The sequence below is a fragment of the Varroa destructor genome, unplaced genomic scaffold (genome assembly GCF_002443255.2).
Source record: "Varroa destructor unplaced genomic scaffold, Vdes_3.0 BEIS01000001.1, whole genome shotgun sequence".
Taxonomy (NCBI): Eukaryota; Metazoa; Arthropoda; class Arachnida; order Mesostigmata; family Varroidae; genus Varroa; species Varroa destructor.
Genome location: NW_019211454.1, coordinates 8,037,793 through 8,059,386, shown reverse-complemented (window position 1 = coordinate 8,059,386; position 21,594 = coordinate 8,037,793). Strand labels below are relative to the sequence as shown.

The 21,594-nt window shown below is 41.2% G+C and overlaps 1 protein-coding gene across 5 annotated transcripts in view; it reads right to left on the bottom strand.

Moving 5' to 3' along the window:
• The window catches only part of LOC111243338 (tachykinin-like peptides receptor 86C), a 317,164-nt gene extending 296,324 nt beyond the window's left edge, over positions 1-20,840 (bottom strand). For 4 of the 5 annotated variants that reach the window (XR_015319164.1, XR_015319163.1, XM_022788726.2 and 1 more), the window contains exon 1: positions 15,836-20,838. Coding sequence is in view for 3 of the 5 variants with exons in the window: in XM_022788726.2 (XP_022644461.1) it covers positions 15,836-16,383 (548 nt within the window). In the remaining 2 variants the exon portion in view is untranslated. Of the gene's footprint in view, positions 1-15,835 lie in introns of all 5 variants that reach the window. The other variant, XM_086977508.1, reaches the window with a different exon arrangement.
• Positions 20,841-21,594: the final 754 nt, after the last annotated feature.

Sequence of the window (21,594 nt, the reverse complement as noted above, 5' to 3'; positions counted from 1 at the left end):
AGGCCTATCCCTAACGTATATCTGGGTAAAAAAAGATAGCAGGCCCGCATCGCTATTGGTATAAAGTTTTTCACCATGCTAAACGCCTTCGTCCTTAGTTTCTACTCTAAGATCTGATTAATCATCCCTTTCACCTGGGCGTCAACCGCAAACGATGATCCCTCTTGCCCTCGTTCGACAGACCTTTGGACATTCTGCAAGTGTAGCCTGCGACCGTAAATTTGTCTTCATGGTATTACACCCATATCAGGACAATCTTTGGCAGGTCGTTTATCGTAACGAACGTTCGCTCATCCATCACCTTTGATAACGGAGTAAAACCAGTTTTTTTCTACAATAAATTAACAAACTCGCCATGGCGAACAACAGTGTGCCGCGTCCGAATTTCAGCGAAAGTCAGTTAAATCCATTTAGGTGGTGCTGAAAGAACCCCTGACGAAAACGAACTCCCTATATCACTCCAACTCAATAGTGTATCCTGTCGTAAGGGGGTGTGCGTCTGCCGAAAAAGGTTTCCGCAAAGCACAACTGAAAATTCACGCCAAAAAGGAACACCATTAACTAAAAAGTTAATCGCTGCCTTTCCAAGAGTGCAATTTCTGAATTACGCAAGGCGTTAGTGAAAAAAAAACTAGATCCGAGTGAGCCTACGATATCAAGAATTGTTCAGAAAAACCTTCACGACTACACACTATGTGTCACAAAAATCAAGCAGAAGTTCGCTGAAAACACTGTAACAAACAGCTTTAACCAGTATTATTTACTATTCACTTCTACTAAGAACACGTGATCTTCAGTTTTTTTTCTGATAAGAACATTTTTATTATCGATGCAAAAATGACCCGCGAAAATAATCGCTGGCGTGCAGCTATCTGAAGGATGTGCAGTTTGTGGGGTAGAAGCAAATTTTCGGCTTTTTATGTTAAATACGTCGTGCCCCAAAAGAAACGAACACACACGTTAAAAAGTTTGCATATTGTGCAAACTTTCACGCAATTGTGAATAAGTGATATGCCTAAAAGAAGACTATATGTCTTCCAAGAAGATGACGCACCAATACATATAGGTCGATTAGTTTAGGCTTAGCAGTCTGAGAGTACACACATGTTCTCGGATGAGCTTATATGGTCGCCGAACGGCCCAGATTTAAACCTGTTATAGTGTTATGCATGAAGCATAATGAGCAAGGGTCTAATAAATTTCGATATCACAATATTGATTCGCTGAGTCGCGCCTTTGTCAAGGCGTTCGTAGAATGGCGAAAAGAACGTTTGAGATGAGCCTGTAAATGGTTTATCCGAATCGTCATGAATGGTTTTTATATTGGATGGGCAGGATCGTCAATAAGGACACGTCTAGCACTTGCAAAAAGTTTCGTGGGAAGGCCTGTTTCAGTTAGAGAGGGTTCAGAATCAAAGCACAAAAAGCCTTAACTTAGGTGGTACAATCTGTATAGCTTTAGCAGACCCGTACGTCCGTACCTCAAACGTGTGACATTAATATTTTTCGTTTCTTAGCATGTCTTGCTGGGCTATGTTCCCGTATTTGCGAGACCTACACTTGGACCCCCACTATGGACAGTTTGAAAAAAGGCATCCGGACAATCCGTGAACAGATTTCTTAAAGCTTCAGGAAAAATAATTTTTTATTTGTACAAGCTGGTCTAATGAGTTTGTGGTTATGGCACCATTGTAAAGCAGGAAGCTTTTCTTATTAAATGCAATATTAATCCAAAATGTTGCGTTAACTTTATCGGCGCCATATAACGCCATTAATTTTAAGCAGTAGAGTCTTCGGTACTAGAGCGGGTTAACACAAATGAAGTACATTCGAATTGCCAAAGTCACCTGGATCATCATACATCTGCTACTTCAGCAGATTTGGCGTTCCTTCTGTTGTTTTTTGACACGTATGCCTCAATAGTCTAAGTTCCTGTTGTTTCCTTTGAAGTCATCGCCGCCGGATTCAATAAATATACGTCATTGCTCGTCCCAGACTTTAAAATAATCTTTGAATCCAACCGTAACAACAGAATTCACCTCTAATGCAGTGCCCACATATAAAGCTATTAGATAATTTTATAAATGTGGACCGTCCTTTATGTTGAAAATGGAAAACGTCCTTTTAAGGCCGATTAAAGCACACTTACCTCGCGTCTGTTTTACTATTGAAAATATTTCACCTGTGTAGAGGCAAAAGGCTGATCACTTTTGTGATAGGATATATGAGATATTTTTAAGCTTCAAAAGTATCAGAATTTCAAATCAATGCTTTCTGGTTAAAAGCGGATCTGTCCTACCTAGCCTATGTCCCATAGATTCCCCTCTCGCTTCTATCTAATACGCTAGGAGACGGGCTTCACATTGTCCTATGTGTATTAAATTAAACGGGGCTTTTTCTGCGTCTGTTTCGCCGCTGACCTAATTAAGTTGAATCGTCAACGTTGACTCGTCTAACGCAGGTCATACCGTTGCGCTTATCCTGGCCATTTAATCCGTCGTCGTTCGGCCACTGTTTCATGTGAATGAATTTAATTTGCTACCTTATAGCCTATTATCATTTCCCCGTTTGTTGGGATCCCGAATTGCATTAACCAGTGGCGGTAATTCCATTTGTCTGGTTGAGTTAATCTATTAGCAACAGTTATCCTGTCGCATACCCCTGTTCTTCCAATGGAATGTCTTGTGATAATAATAATATCGACTTGTTCTAATACGGGATTGATATTTCCGGCCCGGTCGAGACCAATTTACTGACGGACGTCGTGTCGCGCCTCTCGTCGAAGCCTATTGCATAAATTCTATTGCAATTCCCCGGTTAGAATACTGTAACACCTGTTCCAGCAGTGATTAGTGTCTTTTTCGAAATTGTTCTATTTTCTTACGAGAATGCCCCAGCAGTCTCGTTAGTGTCGTCGCTTTAACAAAAAGCGAACAGATTTTATTCAACTTCTACATGTAAAATTAGCTCTCGGCATTTATTCTGAGGCCGTAGTTAAGCAAGTCCGTAGTCTTCCACGGCCACTCCCGCCCTCCCATAGGAGTCATATGGAACAGTACTTGCTATCTGGCGCGCTATATTCGATTTTCCGTTCGAACCATGGCCGCCAGTCAGGCTCGACGACGATGCCAGCATCTTGTCGATCTTTAATGCTGTCCTTAGCTATTGTAAGGTACCGAATATACGGATTTCCCCAGTCGAAGTATACTCCGTAAAGGTTTAGCGATGTCAGAACAGTCTGGATGACTCTAGATGCTTCTGGACGAAGTTCAATGTTGTCTTGTGGATTTATCGGTCGGGTAGAGTAACAGACAATATACTAACTATCTATCTTTAAAACAGAGCACAACTGTAGTATCACAGTGTTCCTCGCTGCGTGGAAATTTCGTGAGTGTTCGACTAAGACGCAAAATGCGCGTACATGGCCGTACAGCACAACAAGCTTAGAAATTTAGCTTAACAATCGTTGCGTCTCGCTCAGAGTAGCAAGAGATAAATTTGATCAATTTCGTCGTCTCACGTCAGACGGTGTCAGGTTGAGTGAAATCGCAGAGTACAGGAAGTGCAAGATGGAGTAGCCTATGCAGGAAGGCGAGTGATAATGTCGTACTAAATCCACGTGCGAACCAACCCTTCCCAGAGTAGTACCACGCTAAAAAGAACAGCTCAATTTGTCTATGTTAAGAGGTCGACTTGGGCCGGACAAACCCACTACATTGAACCTTTAGTACTTGATAAATTTACTTCACTACCGTGGGCCAGCGGATGGTCATCTGCTGAAATCACTACACCAGTAACCTGGGTAGTAATAGGACCTACAAAATCAGCCTTATAGCCGTTGCTACTGAGGCCAGCTTTTCTCAAATTGACACTGCTAAAAAATAAACGAGTAGACTTCTATCAGCCAGATGAAGGCTATGATAATAGCAGTAATAATAATTAATACAGAGACACTTCACCTGTTGTCGTAACTGAGGAAAAAACACAAACCCTACTGTTGGTTTTACCAAAAAGTGAAGTACCACATTTGCCTGATTTCGCTTTCCTTTAACAAAATAAACAGCAAAATCATTATATTGACGTCGTAGAGATATTATTCAAGCCTGCTTATCGCAATTCGCTGAGCAGGGGGTTCACTGTAAATGTTGTTTTCTTTCTTCGAAGGTACGAGCACATCCCGTCCGGACCGCTTCATGCACTTGAAGACTCTCACCCAGTTCGAGTCGTTGCTACCTTTTAGAATCACAATCTTAGATTACCCTTTTTTTCCGGTTACTTCTGTCTAGTTCAGAATTTTTTTGCTGGGAGTGCACGATAAGGTTGTCCATCATTATACCTATATATACCTAGTTTTACGTTCGACTCTACTGTCGCCGTTAAGCATTGCATCGGGGTGACAATTAGAAATTTAGCCAAATTTTAGCAGTAAACCGGTATGTAACTAGCCGCGTTTCAGCTTGGCTACGGCCATCCCATTGGGAATTAAAGGGTTGAAAATAGTCCCCAGCGGGCGGTTTCGGGTTCGGATCGTCTCACATGATTCTATATTTAGTAAGCAACACATAACGGGAACCGGTCGTTGTAAATATCATCAGTGGTCCGCCTACACAAGTCTCAGCATTTTGATGCACTATACATAAATACTGACATCGTTAGGCTAGTTGTTGAAATTAAATAGAATTATCATTTTACAGTCGATTTATAGTATGACGTATCCTACGTACTATTGCCGCTTTCTTCAAAAGTGCGACCCAATCGTGGGCTGAAAATTATTCACGACAGCAATATTCAATCGTTGGGCAAAACATGGTCTATTGCTTACAGGCACTGAACTTGAACACAGGCTAGGAACAGGTTCCGGCTCTTTCTCTTCTCTCTAATAGGATCAACACCCCCGGAACGTAAAGTTACAACAGTATCGACAACCCCAGAAGATAGAGCTCTAACTAGGTTCGTTACACGTATCTTCTGTCCAACCTGCCTGGCAAGGAAACTGAACGAGAGTTAACGTCCCTTGCAAAAATGTTGTTATTTTCTTTGTGCTGCCGCGCGGTCACCAAAACCGTCGCAAGGCAGAATTTTACTTCCTTACCACTTTATTATCTAGCTTTCGGCCTCTGAATAGATTTATAGCGTTTAGCTGATCTGAACGTTGACCTTCGCAGGTGCACGTTTAGTGTTACAAGGATACCTTTTTGAAATGGAACATAGCACGAAGACGTCTGAAGTAAGTCTACGTATGAGTCTGAAAATCAGTGTTCTAAACACCAATTCCGTTTGAATGAAAACCAGGAGGTTATATGAAAGATTGTTCTACGTCCTTAAAAAATGCCAGTTAGCTGAAATGCTGACGTAGATCGAAATTTCTTACAAGATGCTGACAGTTCGTGGGGTGCTTTTATCTTGAGAAGCGACTGCGCTATTGAAAACACACAATAGAATTTTACACTGATCGGAAAACCAATAAACACTATCTACTTACTAGACTTATACTCTAGAGCGAGCTATACGGCGAGCACTATAGAAGTTCAGCATGCCGTATAGTTCGCTTTAGAGTACATGTCTAATAGGTAAGTTATATTTATATACGTTTTTATATTTATATATATATAAAGGAAAAAATGAACTGATATGGGACAACATTATGACACCGCAATATCTTCTTCAAACATGATAGTGGGTGAAGAGCCGTTCAGCCATAGCACATTCGCCAAGAACTATACAAAGTCACGCGGTAAAAAAGTAGTTAAATTGTTGCATTTGGTCTTCGTTTACCCAAATGAATTTTCCCTATTCTCGGTAATTTTTTAAGTTCTTATTTATCTATTATCCAGCTGTATATCGTGATTTAGGTGTTTCTAATTTACAGTAGTGTGCATATGTTAGAGTCATATAGTTCTTACCCTTTTAAATTTGTCTAAAAATAGCAGTTGTCGTGCACGTCACCGAAACGACGGCGTGTTTTATGTATGCCAATTAGACTCCAGCCTTTTGGCACCATTTTTTGACCGCCATCCATCAAAACGCATTTTTTCCACGGTATCCAATGGATTTAATTAATCAGCGGGCTTCATCAATGAATAAAAATTAGAGGTAAGTGTGGCTGCAAATTGATCTCTCTGTTTAAATTTGTGATGGGAATATGCTGGATGATCGCCTGCCTCAACTCACCCTTATATATAAATATCTTTTAAGGTGTACTTTGTTGCCATCAGGTACTTCTTATGGAGCCCCACTTAGTTCCTTTTTAGCCCCTTACTTTATCCCGAGTATATGAACAGATACCCGTCAAAGAGTTTAATAACGAAAAAAAATAATGGGACAGAAAAAACTGACACAGCGGATTATCAATGCAATTGAAATGAACTTTGCAGTTTAACACGTTGGCACAAAGAAACTCCGGAGTAGTGTTAGATAACTGTTCCGGGCCTTTCATTAAGATCCCTTTCCCGAAAGGACAAGGCGCAGAAAACTTCTAATTTTAATAGATGACACACACATATTACGAGCCCATATCTTACTCGTGGACCCCAGCTGTGCATGATATATAATGCGTTTGCTTCTCCTAGAAAAAAAACATCCTAAATGTCGTTAACCTCGTTCTTTTTCAGCAAACTTTCGCCGAGATCATACAGAAGTGGCGTCTTTATGCACTAAACTTAAACATCCCTGAGGCGCCTAAGTTTATCAGACAAGTTTAGTAAGTTCTCAAACACTGTTTAGAGCCGGGGATTCCAGCAATTCGAGGGTTAACTAAGAAAATAATTAATTTGTTAGGTTTAACTCTTAAAAAATCTAAAGCAATTAGAAAGAAGATCAACTTAAAATATTAAAGAATATTATTTTTTATTATTGATTTGTAAACTCTCCTGGTAAGCGAGTGATTAGTCAAAGTGAACCGTTATCACGAGAGCAAACAACGGTCCGTAGGAGAAAGCAGTTGTCAACATCCTTCCGCTAAGACCCTACGTGTTGGTACATATAACGAATGGAGACAGCCAGTTGGTCTGGATACTGAAAATCATCACAGAATATAGAAAATGATTTTTTTTTTCTCTCAAATGATCATCTTAGGGTTTACAAGGGTTCGACGATAACATGGCCAAGAGGCAAACATCGAACTGTGTGTGCACTCATTCCATTTTGTTACTGGTTTTTTGTAACTAACCCACAATACACTATCTTCTTTATTTTATTTGAAGTAATTGTTATACTATATAATAGTAATTGTTGCCGTAACAATGTTTTTTAGAGTCGAAACCTGGGCAGAACCAAGCTACTGTTGTAAATATTGGCGGCCACCAACGATGCTGGTGGTAACCACTCATTCAATGAAAGAGGTTTTCGGACGCTTTTTCCGTCCACCGCTGCGACCCCTTCAATACAATTGTGGTCTGGACTGGGTCGCGCATTCATTGAATTGGAATGATATCTGGTGTCTATTACACGTTCCGATATATAATCCGCGGTTATATATCGACATATAAGTACACCATAACGCTTAGTCTCAGATGATGTTATTATCAAAGATATTGTCAGACCGTTACGAAATACGTTGGTTTAACTATCCTTGTACATCTAAGGAAGTATCATTTATGCTCTGAATGACGCTGGCGTCATTCGCTCATTTTTTTACTATTGTTTTTTTTTATATATATATATATTGTTGCAACTTGACTAGATATGAATACTCTAAACTAACTCGTGAATTTATTTTATTTCTTGATATGCAGTAGCAATGACGCCAACAACGATAGACTTGATTACTGTAATAATGTCTAGTTGAGCAGCGGCAATATCGTTCCTAGCACGCCGTTCGAACACACGTTTTTTACGTCTTACTGCGTTGAGGCGCATAGAACGCCCATTCTTTTTGTCAATGATCTGAACGTGATCGATGACTCACGGGTCAAATGATACTATTATGTATGGAATACAATGAAAATTTATAGCTGCGCTATATTAAAATTCATTTATGGTTGATTTTATGCAGTACGGAAGGTAGTTTTGAAGCTAGCTTTTTGAACAATTTTCTGCATCTTTACGTTCTTGTCGAACAACCTTTATCTAATTATTCAATCGTAAAATCACAAATGTAAAAACAGTAGTCACCTGTACACTCGATACGTGTCCCATTTGAAGAACGAGGCCGTCTATTGACCCGTTTTCGCTGCCTCAAGTGACTCTTTTCTAACCAGGCGCGGTGCTAGGAACTGGCAAACTGCCCAGTCAATCATTTATCGTAGTCTGGGCCTACGGCGCTTGAGTAAAGAGATAGGATTTAGTGGCGTCGGAAGAGATCGCTAAGTTAGCGTTGTTGGTTTGCTGGTATTCTGGCAGAGTACAACGATCTATATGTCTAATGTGACTATCGAATGGGTGAGCTAAAAGCCAACACATTTATATTTATCTTGTTCTTTGCAGACTTCGCTTATATTTTCCCAGTATTATCCCAATTGACCAAAGGTGAATCACCGGAATCCACGACGTCACTTAACAAACGTGAAGGTAATTGCAGCTGACAAGTGTGCCTCTCTCGGCAAATCTTTCTACCTCTTGGCCAATGACTTGAAGAGCATGTATACGTACGACAAAGAGCAAAACAGAAATGTATATGGAGACTCTGAATGTGTCTCGAGGCCTTAACTTCATATCGTATGGCGTGCCGGAACCGCATATGTTCCTTTGCATGTTTAACTGTGGCCAACAGCTTCACTAACTAGTTTTTTTCCCACGAAATAGTGTTTATCATGTATTTGTTTGTTTTGGTTTGTATTGAGAACCAAAAAAGAACGAGCGACGGATTCAAGCTTATATAAAATACAAAATAGTAAACTTTTGTTTGAAAAATGCAGTATTTCAAATGTGTGCCACATTCGACGGAAACGACGCTCGTCGATCCAGTGTGATGTCTCCTAATGACCAAGTAGCATAAACTAATACCGGTTAACATTATGTATCAGCATCATTTTTCGGCATAATGAGAGAAAATGTCTGATTTAATAGAATCTCTTTGTTGAATGAAACCGGCACACAGAAAATTAAGCGTTTCCGACATAGTTCAGAACTTCATATAGGGTGACCCATTTCACATATAACTATTTCGATAGGTCATAAATGATACTAGCTAGGTGCAAAATATCGGCTGTATATTGTAAACTTGCCGCTATATGATGTCACAAACACGACAACATCGCCATTTTTACAATGTTAAAAGAAAACATGGTGTTCGAAATGCTTCTTTAAATGGGACCTAAGTGCAAAATGTAATATCGTATATATCCGTTTCATTGCCCAGCTTTAGAAAGTTCAGTCTTAGAAACGTTGCTTTATAGGGAAGGGTCCGACTACAGTGAATTCCCATAAACGAGGCAGCAAGAATACGGATGCCCTGGTGTCTTTCTTCGTCAGCGTTTTGAATGTATAATGGCAGGTGGGGCATCGTCTAGATCGAGCCGTATGCTGTCTAATCAAAACTCGTTCAGTTCAGGTTGCAGAAAGCCTTTTAACATGTACCTACAATAATAACCAGTGAAAGTTATATTGAATAATATAACTTAGTTGGTAATATACTTTTCCGCAGATACCTAGATCTTAGGCTGTGATAGAAATCTTTGAAATACCTTCGTTTCAAAGTGAAAAAACCTAAGGGAGCGAACGGCGTATCTCCCAAAGTGTTATTAAATCAAGCTATTTTCTTCCTTTTTTGATATGCTGTAGATCTTCGCAATAAAGTGAATTCTAGCTTTTTATAGACCCACTAGAAAATTGCTTCATTTACTGGACTGTATCATTGCTCTCGAGGTGTAAAACAGCCTACTTCTAATTCATTCGATGCTTACGTCCGGCGCCTGTGTGTATCGTGTTAGCCGACTGGTTCCCAGCGCGTCCACATCAGGACTGTCGGTCCTTTCTAAATTTAGCAACCGAACACCTTAATAGAACAGCTGTTTACTTGTTTGGTACGTAGATGGTATCAGCTTTTATTCATTTCTATCTATACTGCTCTACTTTTGTTTCAACTTGTTTCGCCTCGTTAGGATACAATTCGTTTCATGGTCAACGGAATTGTGTGTCAGATTCGGGCTTCGAAGACAGATGTTCTAGACAAAGACAAGGTGCATTTTCGAAACGACGGTTTTACCGACTTTTACCGAGTTTAAACATTTACTAAGTAACTCTGAATATTTGCGATTTTTACTTGCGACAGCTCTACGACACGAGCAATCGAAGCTGGTTTACTAAGCGCAAAAATGGCGTCTTAGATTCAAAGACCCTAAAAAGAAGTGTCAAGTTAACTTATTGTTAAGATATATCTAAACTGCTATATCTTATTCAGAAAGACACTTATGACATACGGAGCTGTTTAATCGAGTTTTACGAAATTAATAAGGGAATACTTCTTTCCTCGATAGCGCCTTCACAGGTTCTGCGATATGCGAATAAATATAGTTATATACTCAATATGCTCTTTGCAGTCCAGGCTGAAGCATCCAGAAACCTTCAGTGCTCTGAAGGAAACGAAGATTTTCGGAGACGAGCCTTTGAAAGTGTTGTATAAGCAGGGAGACTCCATAACGGAAGGGAAGAACCGAATCTTAGGAGAAATACGACAAGTTGAATGACTTCCAACAAAGCGATCGGACAAGCGTTGGGGCTACTGAAGGAATATTGGCTGCTATATATCTGATTAGTTAGCATTTTGTTATGTATCTGAAAAAGACAGTACTCGTGCATGCCGAAATCGGCCGGCCTAACTGGATTGTCGCCAACACTTTATCATCGGTCCTTAAACACTCGTGTAAAAAATCGCTTCTCACCTGGTATCGTAAGCTGACCTCTCACGTCAAACAAATATCCTTGTGTATTACGTGCTCAAATTCGACGTAACCACAGTTATATGTTATTTTTTTTCTTTGCTTTTCAACCTGCTATGTTATTCAGATCGCTTCATGCCTTAGCGTTCATCATGCGTAAAGGTCACAAACTTGTGCATGAGACCCATTTCCATGATTGACGGAGTTCCGACATTGTGTAGCAGCAATCGTGCTCGATTTTCTGAGGGATTTAAACGATCCATGTAAAGCAAGATTTGCCCATGGCAATGGGCCACCTTTCTGTTGGGTGTAAAGCTGCTCGATTTAACCTGAACCGGTAGATCATCTATTTATATGAACTGGATGTCTATACAGAACATTGGATTGTGGATGACCTTGTCTGCTCATGTCTAAACTTTCATTTACCAGAAACTGCATTGGCTTTTTATATTTCCGATAACTCATACTTCGTGTGAGTGAAACTTCTGCACCTTTACTTGTAAGTATAGCTATAGTACTAAACAAAATAAGAGCAGAAAAACCACCAAAAATTGCCATATGTGATATTTTTATTCAACAATATTAAATATGACAATCCATAAAGCCTTTACTTCATGTAGAAATAAGCGTGGACCTTGCCAAAATATCCCATATAGCCCAGGTCGATGCAGTTTTCTATAGGGTTTAACCTCCAACGGCATTAAGATTCCTATGTAATATTAGGTTTTCCGGGAAATAATAGCGTTTTCTTCTATATCGCAGCCAAATAAATACATATCGTTAGCATATTACTTCATCATTTTCAGTAAAAATCCTAGCGGTGTACAACATTTCAAAGGGCCATGAGTAAATGAAGGAGTGTAACACCCGCCATAGTAAAACAAAACTGCTATTACGTCTATAGTAATAAAGACTCATAACGCGAATAATAAATGTGTCACACACCACGCCAAGGCTATAATATTGTTCACGTTCGACAACACTCCTCCGCGCCTAATATAAACCTACTAGGCCTTATACCTATTTCTGTACGTGCATTCACACTCGAAGGCCATAATTGATATTTACGAACTACTGCAAGCCCTACATTGGGGTCGTTTTTTTTTACAGTTGACCCAGTAAAAACTCATTTTAGAGCCAGTTCGAGCATACCGTTAAACCTATACTCGGTGAAACGGGGGAGCTAACGAAACAAAGATGCCGTCTTCATTTGCCTCTCCTGTGTTTTTTCCGACCCACAATCGTTCTCCTCACAAGAAACAACTTTTGAAGGAACGGTTGTGGCGGCAATGAAAATACCGTCTTTCTTGCCAGCTGCAGACGTGCAAACGCTTCCTCGTCCGTTATTATTTTCGCTACAAGGCCCACTCTATGTAGCGCTGGCGGCCATAGTGCTCACAATCTTCTGAGAACCAACTGAAGTTCGAGCAAAAAAAATGCTGCAGCTAGCCACATTGCATATATTTTCTATATTACGTTGCGAACTAAAACGCACCCTTACGCAAGTGACTATAGGCTAATTGGGAAGTTGAAGCCGTGTCAAGCAGACGCAGAAAATGTCGAAGTTAAAAAAATATTCAGAGGACGTTACTTTCGGATTCGTTTAAGCGAATTTTGATTTTTTTTTTAGGTTAGGATGATGCCTAAACACATGTGCTGTACAATAGTACTGGGTAGTTAGGTAAGACGCTTGGATAATTTCGCCATTTTCATAGGCTTCCAATGACACCAGCGTAACTGACCTTACAAACATTTTTCATAAGGTTTCTTCTGCGTCATTATTAATATTGTCTCATTCTGTCTCGCTAAGAAGCGATCAGAACAGTGGCTGATATGCTTCGAAGGCAGCAAGCTCCTAATAGCATCATCTTTTAAGCAAATCAACTGAATTTCTCATAAAAATTGCCCCTTATTGACACACTTTACCGTATTGCCGACATATGCAAAAAATGTCTAGTTTCGTTTAGACACTGCCAGTCTTCTCTTAGTCTTTTTTCTACAGAGCTTACTTCGCCAACGCTTCTACACGTGCTTTTTTCACAACGACATCGCCAGCGGTTCGGGTTTTAGCGGCTTCTAGGTCATGAGGCGCCGCCTAGCCGTCCTTTTCCGCGGCCTAAAAAGGCCCACAGGATCGTCTAGCTCTGAGGTTAAGCGTCATTTGTTCGACGTCTTTCAAAGTAGCAGGCTTTTGATATGTATACGTCTAAGCATAGAATTTCTCTGTTTTAAAAAAGAGGAATCTGTAAATGACCCGCATGGGTCTCCGGCATCGACGGCGACAATCGCTCAAAGTAGATCCAAAGGAACTGAACGGCTTCTAGATAAAACCAACCGGGTCGTTGTGTCGATTTGTATCCATTATATAATGTTTAATCTGCGATATTTAATCGACGATATTGTAGAGGCTCGACTGCTCTCACCAATGCGGTATAATACGCTACCACTTTTGAATGTAGCCAACAGATCTCATGTACTGTATTGTTTAATTAGATGCTTTTAATCAAAAACTCCATTCAGCCACTGATTGGTACTGTCCTAATTAGTAAACGTTTGTAGATGTCGCATCGCTGGTCAGAAAAATGCTGCTTTATATATATATCACCGCTGAAAATTTGGTCCGCAAATTTTCCGAGTTACTCATACAACCGTTAGTGTCAATTTTCGCAAAAATATCCATACTGATAATACTGTCACCTGAATCATATTTACTCATCATCCAGGCTTGCAAGATAAGGCCATTGGCGTATCCATGCAAGTACTATTCCAGCGATTGGCATGGCACGACATAGGCCAATCGTTGCCTGATAACGTCACGGCGGTCACAACATGCTCATCGGTCCGTCCTCTACACGAAGTTGGAAAAGGTTTGAAAGTCTGTCACTTCATCGCCTTTACGCACGCTACGATTAAATATGGCGACAGGTTTTCAGAAATCGCCGGATTGAAGGAACTGCGATACGGCCATTGAGTGCAACAAAAAAATAATATCCAGGGCGAAATGAGACTCCTCGGACGGTTCAAGAAAAAAAAGTATTTTGGTAGTTTGAAAGAGAGAATAATATAAGTAACTATTCTCAAACCCTCAACAATAATTTTTCAAATTACGTCAAAGCGCCCGGAAACTATTTTCTCACTTTGTATATGAGTTGGGCTTTATGTTTTATTGTTCGAAGCAAAATTTGGCAGATCCAGTAACTGTATCGTGGTTAACCGCAGGACGACTTAGTGGACGTGCATTAATGTGAACCAAAACATATTGTCCTTTTTTAAGCGTTAAGACTAAATTCATCGAAGCTATTACTAGATCTACCCGTTGCTTGAACCTAAAGTTGCTGTTACTGTTAAGGCTTCAATTGGCTCTCAATTTCACTTACTTTTAACGTCCCACAAAACCTTCTGCTGTTCACAAACGAAGTGATCACGATACCAACAATACCGATCTCGAACTATAAAGTACAGGTTAACAAATTCCCGAAAATTCGAAAATTTAAGTTATATTTAATCAAAATGTAAATTCTATCAGATTCAGAATTCGGACATAGGATTCAGTACGGTATAGTCGTAAACGAATTTTCCAAGCTTATTTCTATGACCGTACAAGCGTAGGAAGATGGCCTGTTTTATGCCTTAGACCAGAACTCGCAGGTATATATGTTTGGTCTCTTAAAATTTATTCTTTAGTCTCGAGTACGTGTTAATCTTCTGCTCAGAAGTTTTTCGAATGAAAAGTACGAGATGCGTACGCTTGGTTTCATAGAATAGTAGTCTTTTCGACAAAAAAATACAGCAGTTCCCATTTTTGTTAAGCTACATAGGCCTACCTTACCACGCCGAGTTTATACATAACCTGGAACTGTCCGACACGATAGAGGTACATGTGCGAAACTATACAGATTGTGTAAAATCGTCTTTCCTATTCGTCAATTCTCCTTAGGATTCTAAACCTATCCTTGCTTATTTTTCTGTGCTGTATCGTACCGAAATAACAAGGGGGACTAACTCAGGCTTTTTTTCTGTTTCAGTGGAATCGCAGATTCTTGAGAAATACATCATCCCGTTATGGAAGTTGTTGAGGCTTGCTCCAGTTAGCATTAAGCATTAACGAGTAATTTTGGTGTCGCCGTAACTGTGTAAGTGCTAAGCTTACTCGTTCTATCATGCGTCCCGGGGCTTATTTACTACTTTTTTTTTTTACAGACAGACTAGTAGAATTTAACATTTTTCAAAAGAAGCCTACCAAAATAATGGTCGGGCTACGATCTTAAGGTATTAGCTGTCTGTAATAGAAGGTCCATTGGAACAGCCGCCGATTTTTGAACGGACCCTAGCAGCCGACAGGTAAAACTATATTTGGTATTTTTCGACATAGAAAACGTGTTACAATTGGGCGACTGAAACTACAGTTCGAGTCGAGGCAGACACCTCGGCCTGCTCTGTTGCCTGACTAGAGCACAAAAACAATCGAAATTTCCCAAACGAATGAGAAATAACACAGGTTGAACGAAGGGTCGAATCTGCTAATTTAAAACCATTGTTGAACATTCATTTGAATTTAGAATATAATTAACTTCAGGCGACGGTTACAACACAATGCTACTTGAAGCTTCGCGTAGTCCAAAATTAAATAGTAAATTTACCTGCAGGAAACCTAATTATTACATGGTAGAAGAGCCTGTTTAATTTTGGAGACAGGCCAGAGACCTAAATCGATTCAGAACAGCAGTGCCAAGCATAAAATTCGAAGTGTTTATTATAGTTTAAAAAAAATGTGTATATATATATATATGTTATTTACGAGTGATTTATATATATATATATACGTATTTTTACAAGGTGGGGCAAGAGTCTGCTGATAGTTTGAAAAAATGTCATTTGACAGTTTGGCTTTTCAAGGTGCGTTTTTTTATTCTTATTTTCGCTACATGTTAGCAACCTACTACTTTTGTTAACGGAAATCTTCGCCCCACCCTATAGTGATTTACCTTTGCGGCTATTGACTATTTGTGTGTGCTTACCTATCAATACTCATCGCCTTAATTGTGAAGACGGACGAGGTCACTGTTAATAACGAAATAAAATTGGTAATTCGACAGTACAATGCGCCGAACGGCCAATGCGAATGCATCATAAACACGGCGTTAAAAATCACATTGAACATGGCCGTCGTCAGGTCAGCCACTGATAGATTCACTAGAAAATAGTTTGTCACCGTTCGCATTCTCTGATGGGCGAGTACAATCCAGATAACGATCGCATTGCCGAGTATTCCTGCGAACACTATTAATGAAAAGCACATGATGAACGTTACCTGCTGCCACATTGGCAGAAGAAATGTCAGACTTGATCCACCCTCAACATAGCCGGGAAAGCTTGAGTTGCCAAGACTTGTCAAGTCCGTGATGTTGCCATCAGCGCTGGTGACGTTGTCAAACAACGATACGCAATCGGCTGGTACTTCGGCGGCAGGTGACGTTGTTGATAGCGAATCATTGAGGGCTTTCAAACACCGGCTCACCGTCGTGTTGAGGGCGACGGCTGCCAGCTGATTCATCGTGAAGGTCATTTCGTTAACCTTGGCCCTTGTGGACGCTCTGTGGAAACCTGCACAATTTTACTCACTTCTTCGGCCTCCTTGTAATTTATTAGTTCCGCTCTCCTTTTCTATTTAGTACTTCTGTATCTACGCGTTTTCTGTTTTTCTGTCGGGTCGCAGCTGCAGCGCACAAACAGAGATAGATGTGATTTTGAGGGAAATGAAGAAATCGAGTAAGTTGTCGTCACCCCTGTAAGATCTTCTTGCATTAAAGTATCTCGATCTTGCTCGACGTCCTTTGATTATCCTACCCCGTTCTATTAGTCGCTTTGTTGTCGGATTGGGCGTGGACGTAAAAACGGCATCTTGAGCGTCGTCTAGGGAACAGTAAGAGATGTCCGCACCGACGACAATGACAGCGATAGAAAAAGAGAAGCAATAGACACACCTCAACTCCCACCTTTGCTAGCTTTCGGAGCGTGCGGATGAGTTGCAGCTCCCTAAGTGTACTGTAATTTTTCCTGGCTATCAATTTGTGCAAGTTCTTGTGAATTTTTCTTCTTGTGGCAGCTTTGGCCTCTGATTTCAGCGGATTTGTAGGCGCTTCCTCGCGTTTCGCCTAGGTTTTTGATCCGTTTCAACAAAGAGCGGTATGAGCTACGTATAACTTTTCTTTTTGCTTATGTGCTGCTGGTGTTTATCGGTTTCTCATAGGCTTTGCGTCTATCGATTCTTCTTCGCCTCAACCTAGGCGATGCTTCGTTCGCTACAAAATCGTTTCCGAGCCTGCCGGACTGTCTTGTGACGCAAAGGTCTCTGAATTCAAAAGCAGCAAGAGTGATGGTAGGGGTGACTCAGACTCGTCCTCTCTCTGAATACAACATGCGTCAATGCAGAGCAACTAGAACTCCATAAGATTCACGAGCTCACTCAGTTCTCTAGACCTTCTCGTTCATCACTGACAGCGCTAATAGAGTAATCCGGTTGGAAGATAGAACACACACGCAGCCTCGATTGCTGGAGCATGACTCTGTCCTCTGTGAAGACGTCTTGATGCTTTCTCCTAAAATTGAAGCGTCGTTTTTATGCGCGTTCGCGCGATCTTGATCAAAGTTACTCTCTGTTCGTGTCTCTCGTGCTAAGCTGAAACGGCACATGAGGATTGCTACAAACGAGAGGAACCCTCTTGTCTTCGTAGCGGAGTTACGATGAGAACACAGAAAGAAATCACTTTCGAGATGCGTGGATATCAATCAGGTATGGAAAGTTCAAACTACGAAATGCAGAACTCAGAAATTGACAATTGTTCCTGGTCGGACAGACGGTCGGATAAACGAATCCGATAGATTGCATCGCTACCGAGAGTAGATAACGAATATGCCTCATCGTCAGTGGAACCCCAGCGTTTGGTTGTTGAGCTTAAACACACAGCATTATAACCTCGTAGTTGAAATAGTGAAATTAGCTGCCAACGCTTGTTGAAATGGCGCGGTCGCGCAACGATACTGGTTAAAGCGATGCACTTAACGCTGGCGCTCACTCGAAAACACGCGCTGTACGGTTAGCAGTTGCTTTCATGCGATTCGGTACTCGTCCTGCAGGCTTGTTGTCCTTTTCTAACAGTCTGTGTGTTAAACGACGTTGTTAGTAACGCAAGCTAGCTGATAAGAACATCTTTTATGTATCCGTTTTAGCTGAAATTGTTTTAGGTGTCGCCTTTTTTAGCTAACCAATAAACGCTCTAATGAAATGACGTACGACCGTAAGCGCCGCTGACGACAGCTCAACACCATTGAGTATGCAACGTCTATACCCTGGTAATCTGGGGATGGCTGAAATGAAGTGATTATTGTTCATCAACGACTTCTGAACCAAGAGCCAAAACGACATACAACGATCGATATGAGGGTAGTCTTCTGAGGATAGATAAGCGTCATCTGCAAAGTTTTTTTCTATTAAATCAGTCCGAATAGCGGGATCTGCAGAAATTTTTTTTAGCATCGATTTTTAGATCTGCACAGCAGCCCTTTTAGAAAGAGAAGGCTTAGATCGATACGACAGGAAGCTTGATATGAACTAAATAACCGAAGCAGATAGTATAGCTTCACAAGCGTAATGCTGATGACTCCTAATGGAAACCACTTTACATGTTTCCTATAATAGGAAAAACAGTTGGCCACAAGCTCTGATTAGTCACTTTTCGCTCGCGTGTTGATGACAGTGTGGTTCAACGCTTAGAGATGGCGGGACCTGTTCGTGAGAAGGAATCGTGGCACATTTATCACATTCGCAAGAATGGAACAAATCACAAGTACATGAGTGTTGAGACACAGCAAAAAATGCCACCGCATATAGAAGAGTGCATAGAACGATCACAAAATAAAAGCGAAGAAAACAACAACTGCCGATGTTGTTGGCCTTTTTAGCCCTCGAATTTATGCCGGGTACTGATGGCTAAGTTCCTGACGCACGGACTCACAAGGTCGCAGTATTCAACAGGCAATATTATTCTCGATCTTTTATCTTCGATGCTTTCTCTAGACGGCCATGGTAGTAGCGAGAATTACGTTAACACAGGATCCTTGTCTTAAACCGTAGCTTGACGTATTCAAGTATCGCGTCATAGTTCAGAAGGCGTAACAACTGCACCATTCATTGTTTACCGAAATGTAACTTTGCGTCGTCGTCGCTCAACGTTGAGAAACGATCCGTGCGTTATCACTCCATCCACAGCTATACTTTCATGCCAGTGTTGACTAACGTTAGACGCTTGCGTCGGAGATGCGTCTGAATTTTACCTGAATCAATCACCTTGCTCGCGCACACACGGTCATAAACAGGTGCAAGGAGATTATTCGCTGTTGATTTTATCCCAGTCGTCTGATCGCTCGTGGCTTTACAACTCGTCACTCAGATCAAAGCAGTCCGATACTCGCACAGCTGGGCTCCGAGACGGTTCGAGTGCGGAAAGCAAAGGGAACTTATCAGTAACATCATGTTATACCTGCGCTAAGACGCGGTCCAGCCTAGCACACCTGTTTCATGGGTACTAACGCAACTAAACAGGGCGTTCATGGGAGGCAATTTGCCTATCGACGTCAAATGTCGAATGTTACCTGATAGCGGGGCTGGTTAACGGACAGGCATCTTTTCCGATGGGTTGTAGTAACAACTATGGCATAGGCGGATTAGTTTCCAAATAAGTAATTTTCGCTGAATCACTTTATGCAACACGAATTGGTTTTGCGTATATACTGCCTACACCTTTGGTGATACTGTCTTTTTCGCTCGTTTTGGTTACGCTGTTGGCATTAGCGCCCAAAGCGTCTCCTTTTAGAACTCAACACTTTCCATTATGCCCAGCGCATCCTTAATGGGCAAATCAATGCACGCCATATAATTGACTCGGCAGAACCTCGCAAGATCCTGGCAGAATCACTATTTTTACCGGATTTAACAACGTCCTATAAAGTCTATCCGAAGGACCTTACACTGTCTCCCAACGCGGGGCGCGGTTCCACTTAATAGTGGAGGTGTGTTGCAGGTAAATTTCTAAAGAGTTGGCTCTTCTCTAGAACGGAATTCTCAAAAGACGCCAGCAAATAATTGACGGTACGCTCCGATGCTTGGCGCGCCGTTGTGCCTGCTTAGCCAAACTATCCATCTATGACATGAGCGACAATTGACGAGCAAATGCTATACACTCGTTAACAGCTCACCCTTTTCATTGTTGATGTAACTTTTTTTTTTATTATTCTACCAGTCACCCCCGGTGGTTTATACTCGGCTCATACGAACACAGAGAGACTATAGCAAAAACCCTGATCAATATATATTTTATCGATACGTGAACAAAACGAGCCCCTAGGTCCTTGAAGATAAAGAAAAACTCGTTCACACTGTGCTACGGCCGTTTTAGGTTCTTGTGTCACGCGCGGTCGGTAAAGACGAAAAAGCCAGGAACATCCAGGACCTATCTTGGAGAAGTTGCACAAGGTGACCGCTATTTGGCAATGCGTTCTGCCTTGCATGTATGTCTGTTTTTTTCTGTAGATCCCCTTGTAATTATGCATCCAGAGTAAACGTCACGAGTAGTTTTCAACGCAACGAGCACAGCGTACACATCCATATCGGTACCTGTTTACAATAGAAGCTATAAAACTAATAGGAGCGACTGGAGGTGACCCGTGCCGAAATAAATACTTGTATTTTACCTGTGCTAAATGACGTCACAATGTGTCGTTTCTACATGCAAGCAGATCTTGCCAATTCCTTCTTAACCTAATTTCGCTAACTTAATTTAACAACAGTACAGCATCGCTGAGCGAGCGAACTTTTCACGCGTATGAAAATCAGAAGCGTATGGAGCAGCACGATGGGTCACGGTTAGATGGCACGCGGATGAAGAGATTAAGGAAGAAGCGCCACTTACGTTGCTTATTGGAGATCGGTGACCTCCAAGTGCTCATGGCAAACTGAGTCCCACGAGCGCTTTCCCGCTCGGAGTGCTGAACCTCGTCCGCGCACACTGACCAGCCAGAGGGCGCTGTAAGCGGATGCTGAGCATCAACAGGTTGTGTTGCCAGGCCAGTCAGCCATACTGAGTAATCATTCATGGCCAGTAGCAGGCCAATGGTGATAGTACGGGAATAGCATACACACCGTAGAAACGTAGATATTCGTATTAATTGTTTGGATTATATTTGTGATTGTACAGTGCCAACTAGGCTTAGTGGGATGTGGTGATTCGAGGTCAAAGACACGTTTCGTTTCTTGAACCATTGTCAGAACCAAGTTAAGTTAAGATAGAGGCGAAGCAGGTGGGCTGTGATTCACAAAAAGTTAAGATTGTACGTTATCTGTTATATATATACACACACGCTACCTAAATTGAAACTGCTTTTTCTTTATAAGCTATGGGGTTTTCGCAAGCAACCTGAAAGTCATGTTTTTTCTATATGACCATCCTTCGCGGTGGATACAGCATCAATTCAGGGCTTGGCCCACTTACTGATAATTTTCAAAATATTCGCTTTTTTTACTCCGATAACTGTTTTTCAGCAATGTGTCAAGCGATATTAATAGGTATAGTCTTATTGAAGTGTCGCTCAAATACAATAGCAAGCCAAAAGTCCCAAAACATGCAAGGGTTCAAAATGCCCAAAAGGTGCAGGAAGACGCAAGAGGTCTCAGATGAGCTGAGCGTTAGAGCTTATCTGAACGGCCCGACTATTGGCTAAT